The 12,009-nt window shown below is 42.1% G+C and overlaps 1 protein-coding gene across 2 annotated transcripts in view; it reads right to left on the reverse strand.

Annotated features, from left to right (window-relative positions):
* Positions 1-12,009, reverse strand: part of CAMKK2 (calcium/calmodulin dependent protein kinase kinase 2) — a 216,591-nt gene that overhangs the window by 86,451 nt on the left and 118,131 nt on the right. For both annotated transcript variants that reach the window (XM_082255601.1, XM_082255602.1), the window contains exons 5-6: positions 6,957-7,008; positions 5,299-5,429 (exon numbers count right to left, since the gene is read on the reverse strand). In XM_082255601.1, coding sequence (XP_082111727.1) covers positions 5,299-5,429; positions 6,957-7,008 — 183 coding nt within the window. The remainder of the gene's footprint in view (positions 1-5,298; positions 5,430-6,956; positions 7,009-12,009) is intronic.

The raw sequence follows: 12,009 nt of genomic DNA on the forward strand, positions 1-12,009 counted from the left end.
ATAGACCAATGAGAATGCAATAAGAACCACAGCAATGAAAAAGGTATTATGCGTCTCGTTCGGTTCAGCAAGGACTGCCCATATTTCGTTTTATCTATGGCCAAGCCTGCTGAAGAAAAGTCGATCTAATAAATTGCTTCTCTTAAATGGGAATATTGGAAAATTTTAATTCGATTAGCCCAAGAAGTCAATCGACTATAGCACTGCTCAGTTTTATTCAGGGGAGTCTCCGCTGTCAGAATACAATAGCGCAGTGGAGAAGATTCCTCTATCCACCTCGCTTGTGTGGATGTGGGAATCTGTTCTTTTTTTTTTCCTTGATCAGCTAGCTGACAGATATAAAAAAAAAATGACCAATCTATGGCCAGCCCTACTAGCTTACTTCCAGTTTAGTATGTGAGATAAGATAACATTCATCTGTTGCATTAGCACAAACACTACCAGCTGTGATCATACATGAACCCTATATGACAGATGCTTTTGCAAGGCCCTACTGTTTTTAAGCCAATATTTATACACATAACTATTCGAGAACATTGGTCTGTGCTAGCAACAAACATTACAAAACATGCTGCCTGCACATTCTGTCCAATATTGCTCTGTAAATTCTGACAGGCCACAATGATAATGAAAAGGTTAAAATAAACACATCACTTGTGTCTATAGAAAGAACTAAGTGAGGAGGAGTATTTTATGGCCATAATAATTCATAATGTTCAGGGGCACTAGGGAATACACAGCTCTCGTTTCAAACCAAGATAATCAGGTTTCACTTATTCAGACTTTGCATAGAGCTCATTCAGTTTGCATGTTTCCAAGGGAACCGCTACAGAATCTGCGGTAGTAGTCTCAAAAGCATTTATAAATTAACCCCAAAAGCCATGTAGTGCTGCAGGGGCAAAGTCTGCATTACAGACCCAATTCATTGAAAGATGGGCAACAGTAATGTATGCACACCAAAATTCTTTAACTCTGACATTCTATTACAGTTGTATTGTCATCATTACCATTGTCTGTTCTGTTGTACCAAACATTAACACAAGCAGAGTTACAGCTTTCAGAAGACTGCTGATCTGAATCACATATGGTGTCCCTACATCTCTTAGTCATGCTATTGGATAAGATTTCTCTACCTGGATCAGGATCATAACATGCTACATTTAGCAACAAGGGTTCTCCTTTTGGTTTAGGCCATCCAAAAAATGAAATATAATTGGCCATTGTTGCTATAGTTTATTATCTTTTCTTATTTCTAGATAAAAAAAAAAGAGAGAGAAAGTTGACCTGTACCATCAATGCGCAAATACTTCTGTTCCTCCCCAGCACATCCATAATTTACAATATTTAACAGGGCTCCAACCCCAGAACACTACTTTCCTTGCTTGAAGACTCTCCCAGCTGTAGGTTCTAAGTGAAATGATATGGCTTTCCCAGATCTTGCCTGCAGCAAAGCATTCATAATTAACCCCAAAAGCCTCCAATGCTGCAGCAGCAAAAAGCTATGACTTATATTTAGCTACAGCTCCAAATAGTGATTACAAAGCTAGGCAAAAGTCCTGTCATATACTGCCTACTTAAATATAGATAGAAAGTCTCGGTGAAGGAAAATATAACCATTCCTAGACTAACCTAGGCCGGTGAAAAAAATGAATCAACTGTAAGATGGTCCTCCCTGGATCAAATATCAGGGGAGGGGGGCAATGATCGCCTCCAGCTAACCTCTCCAACACACCACCCAGACCAGGACCAACTCAAAGCACATTTGAAACACCAAGGGGAGAAAAAACAGCAGCATTCTCACGAGAGGAGGTGTCCCCCATAGTGGCAAGATATTGGTACCACTTGTCGGTTTAAAACATACTTAAGAAAACATATGAACCAAATTTCAAAAATAATAACAAATTTTAACCACTTCCCGACCACCCGCCGCCTTTTTTACTGCGGCAGGGTGGCTCTCCTGCGCAAACTGACGTAGACCTACCTCGGTCGCGCACGGAAGCTAGGGGGCGAGCACGCGTCGCCGGCGGCGCACTTCTGCCCCCACTCAGCAGCGGGAAAGCCGATGCTCGGGTCAGGCGGCTCCGATTGCCACTTGACCCCCGCGACCGTTCCCCGCTAAGAGAGAAGGACGGTCGGCTGTTGTAAACACAGCTGACCGTTCTTCTCCCTGAAATGGTCACAGAGCTCATGTGATCCTTCTATATAGGATCACATGTCTCTATGGTCATTTCAGAAGCCAAGCCCCCCCAAAGTTAGAATCCCTCCCCTAGGCTCACATTTAACCCATTGATCACCCACAGGGTTAACCCCTTCCCTGCCAGTGTCATTATTACAGTAACAGTGCATATTGTTAGCACTAATTACTGTAGTAATGTCACTGGTACCCCCAAAAGTTTAAAAAATTTCAGATAGGGGTCCAATCTGTCCGCCGCAATGTCGCAGTCTCACAAAAAATCGCAGATCGCTGCCATTATTAGCAAAAAAATAAAAAAAAAAAAAGCAATAAAAATTACATAAATCTTTCCCTTAGTTAGTAGACGTGATAACTTTTGCGCAAACCAATCAAAATACGCTTATTGCGATTTTTTTTTACCAAAAATATGTAGCAGAAAACTAATTGGCCTAAAATGTTAAAAAAAAATTGATTTTTAATTTTTTTTTTGAGAATGTTATAATGCAGAATGTGAAAAATATTGTTTTCTTTTTCAAAATTGTCGCTCTTTTTTTGCTTAAAGCGCAAAAAATAAAAACCGCACAGGTGATCAAATACCACCAAAAGAAAGCTCTATTTGTGGGAAAAAAAGTACATCAATTTTATTTGGGTACAGCGTCGCACGACCACGCAATTGTCCGTTAAAGTAACGCAGTGCCAAATCGAAAATAGAGCCTGGTTAGGAAGGGGGCAAATCCTTTCTGGTCTTAAAGTGGTTAAAGAGAAAAAGTATTAGCAAGAAGGAAAAGAGGGGAAAGGTCAGGAACATACTTGAATTCTCGCAAATGATGTCGTCATCCACGTCAAGCCCGCCACCACCAAATATAGAATATGTCATCCAGAGTAAGGTGAGTAGATAATTGCTTCTTCTTCTGGGATTGAATACGCTGCCTAAGAGATAGTTCCGCCAGTTCCAACAGTGCCAAGTCTAGACTGGAGGATACTGACAAAATTATCCCGGGTACCTTTACAAGTTGAAATCCAGTCCCCAGCCTCCCTGATCTCATTCACCTTACGCACCCACTCCTCCCGACCAGGAATTTGTGCTCCCTTCCAGTTGATTGGAAGTAATCCCTTGCCTGCGTTCAACAAGTGTGGCAGCACGCTCCTCTTACACCAACTAATTGGCACAGGAGGGACATGCAGGAGAAAATGGATCGGGGAGAAGAGGATGTCAAGGCCCAGCATATCTTTAATATGAGCTCTGATGTCTGTCCAAAAGGGTAATATCATCTCCCACCAAAGATGCAAAAGCGTACCACGTCCTCCACAAGTGGTATATTTTAAGCATTTCTTTCTTTTCATTTTGATGAGTTTGACTTAAAGCTAGTAAAAACCCCAAGTTCAGTATCTCAGAAAATTAGAATACGGTGAAAAAGTTCAATATTGTAGACTCATGATGTCACACTCTAATCAGCTAATTAATTTAAAACACCTGTAAAGGTTTCCTGAGTCTTTAAATGGTCTCTCAGTCTGGTTCAGTAGGTTACACAATCATGGGGAAGATTGCTGACTTGACATTTGTCCAGAAGACAGTTGTTGACACCCTCCACAAAGAGGGTAAGTCACAAAAGGTCATTGCTAAAGAAGCTGGCTGTTCACAGAGTGCTGTATCCAAGCATATTCATAATAAAAAGTTGAGTGGAAGGAAAAAGTGTGGTAGAAAAAGGTGCACAAGCAACAGGGATAACTGCAACCTGGAGAGGATTGTGTAGCAAAGGCCATTCAAGAATTTATAGTAGATTCACAAGGAGTGGACTACGGCTAGTGTCAGTGCTTTAAGAGCCACCACACACAGACGTATCCAGGACATGGGCTACAACTGTCGCATTCCTTGTGTCAAGCCAATTCTGAACCAGAGACAACGTCAGAAGCGTCTTACCTGGGTTAAGGGGATAAAAGGACTGGACTGTTGCTCAGTGGTCCAAAGTCCTTTTTTGGATGAAAGTAAATGTAGCATTTCATTTGGAAAGCAAAGTCCCAGAGTCTGGAGGAAGAGTGAAGAGGCATAGAGTCCAAGTTGCATGAGTTTCAGTGTGAGGTTTCCATAGTCTGTGATGATTTGGAGAGCCATGTAATCTGCTGGTGTTGGTCCATTGTGTTTTATCTGGTCCTAGGTCAGCGCAGCCCTCTACCAGGAAATTCTAGAGCACTTCATGCTTCCCTCTGCTGACCAGCTTTATAGAGATGCTGATTGCATTTTCCAGCAGGACTTGGCACCTGCCCACACTGCCAAAAGTACCAATACCTGGTTTATTGATCATGGTATCACTGTGCTTGATTGGCTAGCAAACTCGCCTGACCTAAACCCCATGGAGAATCTGTGGGGTATTGTCAAGAGAAAGATAAGAGACACCAGATCCAACAATACAAATGATATAAAAGCCACTATCAAAGCAACCTGGGCTTCCATAACATCTCAGCAGTGCCATAGGCTGATCGTCCTCCATGCCACACCGCATTGATGCAGTAATTCATGCAAAAATAGCCCTGACCAAGTATTGAGTGCATACTATACAGTACATACTAAAAATAATTTTTTTCCCATGGGTCTTATGTAATATTCTAATTTTCTGAGATATTGAATTTTGGGTTTTCACTAGCTGTAAGTCATAATCATCAAAATTACAAGAAAGAAATCCTTGAAAAAATATTTATCTGTGTGCAATGAATCTATATACTACATCAGTTTCACCTAATTTAATTACTACACACACACAGGCTCTTGGGAGTCAAGAGAGCAGAATTGTTTTGCTCGGAAATAAATCAATTAATGTGGAGAAGGACAAAGAAGGGTGGGGATAGGTGGAATACGATATTCTAGCTGGAAGAACTCCTGAAGGAGTAGCAGGAAAGCTGACAACACTGCTTGGGATTTCAATGCAGCAGTGGCAGTCCTAGGAGTTCTCTTTTTCTGTAAATGCAGCATTTCAAAGGAGAAAATATTAGGAAATGTCCATGTACTTCAAAACTGTAGAGCATATTTGTTTTGTCCAGATATTTACTACAAAAACAGCTAATATTGGCTGGCCCATGGCTGCCTATGACAAATCAGACAAGACGTAAGACACTGTGCACAGAATTACCTCAACCAACTTGACAACATTTGGATGGTCCAGCTTCTTCAGAATAGCTATTTCCTGGTAAACTCTCTCGATGGGACCTTTGATCTGAGAGCCGTCATTGGCTGTTTTTGCTCCTCGGGGAGGTGGACGACCTGTAAAGTGAACACGTGAGGTTTAGGAAAGGAACGATGGAAAATGCATTGCTTACCTGTCTTATAGATACACTCCAGGAAAAAATGAAAATGACGTCTAGATATGCATACAGGAAATACAGCCTACTGCCTCAGGGATTTAGTTTTTTCCATTCATAGTAAAGTATGGAAGCCCACCCTACTCAGTTATCAGTAATCTGGTGATCCAAGAATCTCCTTTACTTACCTGTTTGTAATCCAGAAGACATATTCTCAAACCCTCACACTGCAGGCTCTTTTTGTCTCTCACATACAGAAAACTTCATATAGTAAAGAGTCTCACAGCCACCACTCAAAGTCCAACCTGCCTTGGAAGTGCAAATGTGGCTGGTGATACAGAAAGCAGTTAGAGAGGAAGCTGCGCTGCATGGGTTTTAGGAAATACACCTATTCCCCACTAAAGGAGCTATGTAAATTCTGGCTATACTGGATCTTACCAAGATAATGTTGTGAAATGTCTGACTTTAGCACAGTTTCTTGGATTGCATTAGCAGTTCACTGCTTGGCTTTAATTACTGCCTTGAGTTGCTTTTTAAATATTATCAGGCCCCAGGTTTAATTATTTAGAAGTTAGAACTTTACATACATGGGGGGAATTTTAAAAACTGGAACAGACACAATCTGAAGCATTTATTATTAGTACCCAATCAGCTAATTTTTTTTAGCTTGTTCAATTAAGTTTTGAAAATGAAAGAAAGAAGCAGATTGGATGCCATACACCGCTGCTCTAGATTCTGGCTCCTCCAATCTTCGTTGATTACCCTCAATTAATATCTATAGGAATAAGAGATCTGCACATCTAAAGGCACCCTTACTCGGGTCCCAAAAGAGGCCTATAGGCATTACACAACATCACTGGTAAAAAGAGCAAGAAATATGTTAACTGTCTACATCTTGGTCACCTCTTTAAGCACTGTATCAGGCCACAAGAACACTTATCATCACACACATTTACTAATGTGTTGGAAAATCCATGTAGAAAAACCCAAATGCTGCAAAGAATCTTCAAGTGTGTGTAAGAGCAACCTTGTGTCCAAAACTAACTGGCACCCTTATGCACTTAACTCTCTTCCGTTGATATGCATGTTTATGCAAATACACTGAAGATAAAATCCTTAATGTGCAACACGCAGAGAGCTACTAAAAGCATCTATTTTAGCTTATTAGTGCTTTTTCTCATAAAGGTCTAAATAAGGATTTACATGGCAATTTTGCAATTATGCGCTATTTAGAAAAATCTGAACATGAGGCCTTACAGTCACCCTAGAAATGTTGGAGTTGCAGTGTGGTTCTGTGTATGATGCTGAATTTCTTGTGTTTTAAAGATAAACACTGGCATTGAACTAGCTGCCTCTTCCTTTATTACAGAACAAGCAAGCGGCCAGTGCATTCACATTAATGTGACACAGAAATGTATTGAAGCCTCTGGATTAATATTACAGCCAGACAACCAGCATTTTCACTGGGCTCCAAACATCTATAACTCACGTGGAAATCCAGCTTGCCTCATTAATTTCTTCTTGGAAAGAACCTTCATTGCCTAAAATACCAAAAAAGTCAGAAAAATAAGCGAGTTACAAACGTTTAGGATATATTTCAAATCAAAATGATTCCAATATGCAATATCTATCAGACTATAAATAAAATAAATATATGTATTTATTCATTATGGGTACTTATTTAGTGCTGTCAATTTACGCAGCGCTTTACATATACAGGCAGTCCTTGGGTTACAAACAAGATAGGTTTGTAGGTTTGTTCTTAAGTTGAATTTGTATGTAAGTCGGAACAGAAATGTTTTAACCGCTTGCCGACAGCCCCACGCAGATTTACTGCGGCAGGGCGGCTCAGCTGCGCATAATCACGTAGATCTACGTGATTATGTGCGCACTGTTTCTGCGGCACGCCACTCTCCTGCTGACAGCGGGAGCCAGACTGCGGGAGGAGCGGGCTCGATCGCCACCGGCGTCCTGCAATCTTCAGGTAGAATGTCAGAAGAGCCGCCTGCCTGTGTAAACAAAGCAGGCGGCTCTTCTGTGAGAGAGGCAGGGAAAGATCATGTCATTTAGCTAAGCTCAATCACCGATCTCTCTCTGCCTCTGTCCAACCCATCCCCCCACACAGTTAGTAAGCACAAAAGGGAACACATTTAACACCTTGATCAACCCCAGTGTTAACCCCTTCCCTGTCAGTGTCATTTATACAGTAACAGTGCATATTATTTAGCGCTGATTACTGTATTAATTTCACTGGTCCCCAAAAAGTGTCAAAAATGTCAGTTAGGGGTCTGATCTGTCCGCCGCAATGTTACAGTCCCGATAAAAATCGCTATCGCCACGATTACTAATAAAAAATAAATAAATAAATAAAATGTCCATAAATCTATCCCGTAGTTTGTAAACACTATAACTTTTGCGCAAACCAATTAATATACGCTTTTTTTGGATTTTTATTTACCAAAAATATGTAGCAGAATACAATTTGGCCTAAATTGATAAAAAAAATTAGATTTTTTTAGATCTTTTTATTGGGAATGTTTCAGAGCAAAAGTAGAAAATATTGGTGTTTTCTTTCAAAATTTACGCTCTTTTTTTGTTTATAGCCCAAAAACTAAAAATCGCAGAGGTGATCAAATACCACTAAAAGAAAGCTCTATTTGTGGGAAAAAAAGTTAGTTAAAGCAACGCAGTGCCGAATAGCAAAAAATGGCCTGGTCATTAAGGGGGTAAAACCTTCCGGAGCTGAAGTGGTTAAAAGGTAATTCCACTCATGAACAAAAATAGCAAATAAAGAAAAAATAATATAGAATATACAATTGTGACACAAATCATATTGTAATTAAATGTTATTAAAAATGACCTTTCCTTTTCATTCTGCAGCAGCTGTAATTTTCTGGAAATGCAATGCAATATGGCTACCTGGAGCTGTTCTGTACACAGAATGTGTACTGACCACACCCCAGAAACATAATTTCCTGCTTGTGTGATTGGCTAACTGATTTTCCCAGAAGTCTGCCTAAGATACAAGTCAGATTTCAGGCATCCCCCGCAATAAAATTTTAATTTTTGGTGAGATACTCCCAATAGGAACACATCTAAAGGGATGCAGGCCGAGCAGATTTCCTCAGTCTGCAGGTGCACAGCTGACTGGTAATTATGAAAATACTCCCATTAGACCCACTCAGCACAGAGGCACAGAGAAACAAACAGGGATTTCTTCAAAATAACAAAAGGTAGAAATCTGCAACAAAAGTTGTTATAATCCTTGCAATGTACATATATCACCCGGGGGGGGGGGGGGGGGGTTCTGAACAAAGGCGGAGTTACGCTTTAAGTGTAGCTCCAGCAAAAATAATGATTTTTAAGTTTTTTGGATAGCATAGGGAAGGGTTAAAACCCTTGTAACATTTGTTTTGCTGTCTGTGTCCCTGCTCAGAAGATTTCCCCTCACTTTCTGTCCCTATGACAAGTGGATTTTGAAAATTTTGGGTTGTTGTGGAAATAAGGATCGGTGGTAAAACTTTACCTTATTCCCATGATAACGCTTACATCAGTTAAAACCAATGATCCTTATGAAGAACCCTGGTCTTAGATATTCACGTAATATTTTTGACCATGTTGCACAGTTTAGATATGTACTGTAAATGCTATCACACAATTGCATAATTATCTTGCAGACATCAAAACGATTCTCTATAAGTTATAGATCATCCAGGTATCCTACCACTGCTATCCCTTGAGACCTTAGAATAGCCAATACTGGAGCTAGGGTTATTGTGAACACACGTAGAGCTGTGGCTAGCCTGAAGGGCAAGGCCACGATCTGAAAATGACAGTCTTCCACCGCAAAGCGCAAAAACCTTTGATGAGCCTGAAAAATTGGCACGTGAAGGTTTGCAGCATCCTTGATGTCTATGGATGCTATCTAGGGGCTATCCTTGCAGAGAGGCCATGACTGAGCGAATTGACCCCATTCGGAATGTGTGAATGTTTAAGAATTGGTTCAGAGCTTTGAGATCCAGAATAGGTCTCACATCTCCGTTTGGCTTGGGGACTACGAAAAGGTTTGAATGAAAACCCCTGTATTTCTCGTCGTCACGAACTTCTGTAATCACGGCTTGAGACCTCAGATGCTCCAGAGCCAGAAAGAAGGATCTTCTTTTTAGAGGATCTGCAGGTATGTTTGACCTTACAAACCGAGGATGAGGAAATACCCGAAATTCTAGTTTGTACCCTGCAAGACTGTGGAAGTAACCCAGTTATCCTGAATCATTTACACCCAGGCCCCAGAGAACTGTAGCAGCCTTCCCCCACCCCACTGAGTGGGGGCAGTCTTTCACAAGGTAGATTTAGAGCTAGGCTTGGTAGGCCTCTGGGCCCAGGGTTTCCTCTGCCCTTGACCTGAAGGCTTGGCTCTAGATCCAGACGGCTGAGGCTGTCAAAACTGCCTGGGATTAGAAGTACTGGGAACCTGAGTGTTAGACACCCTAAAAGAAGGACGATTACTTATTTTCTTAACTGGTAGAAGCGCACTCTTTCCCCCCCCCCCCCACCCCCGAAATCTTATGGATATATTTGTCTAGATCGTCACCAAATAGGCACTCCCCATTAAAGGGAAAGCCAGCTAGCAATTTTATACACGGTAATTTTGCAGACCAACTTCTTAGCCACAAGATTCTGCGTATTGGAACTGACAGAAGAAGATAGACTGATTCTTCAATTGCCATGCATGTTAAAAAGTAATCACTAGATCTTTTAGTTGAGCTATATTTTGAGAATTTGGACACATGTAAAAATATTTGAGGAATGATGGATGTGCTTACTGTAGGATCCAACCGGATTACACCAAGAACAGCACTTTAAAAACATTCATACAGTCTGTTGAACAGATTTATTGACATATCAGATTTTCATAGCACTTTCAACACCAACTTTCTTGTGAAGGTTTGGATAAAAAAGGGAGGAGGGCAGGCCCTAGGGGTAATTAGTGCAGAACATTGTCCAGTTTTTTTGAGGAGAAGAAGGGTGTGTGCCTTGTATTTTTGTCACGCAAAATATTGATTTATACAATAAAATAAGATTTTTGTAAGATCTTACCATAAAATCTTTTTCTCTGATGTCCATCGACAGACGCAGCCTCATCTCCATGAGCTGAGTGAATTATGCTCCTCCCATCAGTAGTAGTCTAGGCAGGAAAATTTGAATGTACACGCCTTAGGGGCTTTCCCTCCAGGCATAACCCCCACTGCCACAGCCCAGCACATCAGTTTAGTTTTAAAGCAGTGAAGACAAAAGAACCAACCCCCAAACAGAGGGGCGGGTGCTGCATCTGTCGATGGACATCAGAGAAAAAGATTTTACGGTAAAATCTAACATAAATCGTATTTTCTCTACCATCCATCGACAGATGCAGCCTCATCTCCATGAGTTGAGTGGGACGTCCCAAAGCAATACAGGCATGAGGGGTGGGAAAAACGCAACCAGACAGTAACGTCAACTCCAAGAGGCTAAACCTAGCCAACCAGGCAACCTAGAAATCGCTTCTCGGCCTTTTGGCTAAGATCAAGTGTAGTATCTGTTCTTATCAGTGTTGGTATGGAACCGGAAGGTTAGTATCGGTGGTGGCCGAAGTTAACCGGGGCGCTCTGGGCGTAACTGGAGGACCGGAGTAGGCCAAACCAGAGAAAGCCGGATGGTTCCATTGCCTTCCTGATTTGAATGGGTCCACCCCTACCAGTTTGAAGGGAGCGAGAAAACTGGATCTGTGGCCAGTTAGTACTGCTCCTGGATGTGATTGGTAAGGAACGGCGGATGGCGGTGGGAGGGCCTTTCCTCCTGGGTTGAATCTGGCCTTGCAAAAGGCTTGTCCCCAGTTGAAGGAAGGCTCACCCTAAGCTGTCTAAAGTTCTGATGCCTCCTGGTAGGATAGGGCTACACTCGGTCTGGCCTTAGGGCCGGGGTAGAAAAGGCCCGTAGTGTATGTGCCCCTGGGGTGGCAGCCCAGGGGTGCCTTAATTCTCACTGGTGAGGGGCAGCTCGCCTTGAAATTTTCGGCACCATGGTCACTGCACCTACACACTTTTTTAAGCACCTGCCTCTTGGGCAAGGCCTTTTGGCTTCGACCAGAGGAATTTTTATTCCGGCCAGAAGGCCTGCCCTTGTATTTTCACAAGGGCACTAATTCACCTCCCCACTTCCCCTTCCCCACCGTTTTGTTTGTGTGTGCTTTTTCTTTGTAGTTTGTCACTTTCTATCACCTTTTTTCACCTTGTAGGGTGTGGGTCCTCGGGCCCTGCCTTGAGTATTGGGAGGGGGTGGATATGGCCTTTTGGCTTAGTCCGCCCTCTCTCATAGGGTCTCCCTTTGGGGGAGCCCCACTTAGTACTCGGTGGGGGCTGTTTCGTCAGTCCCCCTGAAGAACGGGGTCAGTCTGGTTTCGGCCAGACAGACCATGAGTACCTTAAATCCCTGTCAGGAGTCTTGCGCCCCGGGGGATCGAGGTTCGGGTCCTACCTCTTCGGAGGGAAGACCATTTGTGTTCG

Source organism: Pelophylax lessonae (assembly GCF_965119305.1).
Source record: "Pelophylax lessonae genome assembly, chromosome: 1".
NCBI lineage: Eukaryota > Metazoa > Chordata > Amphibia > Anura > Ranidae > Pelophylax > Pelophylax lessonae.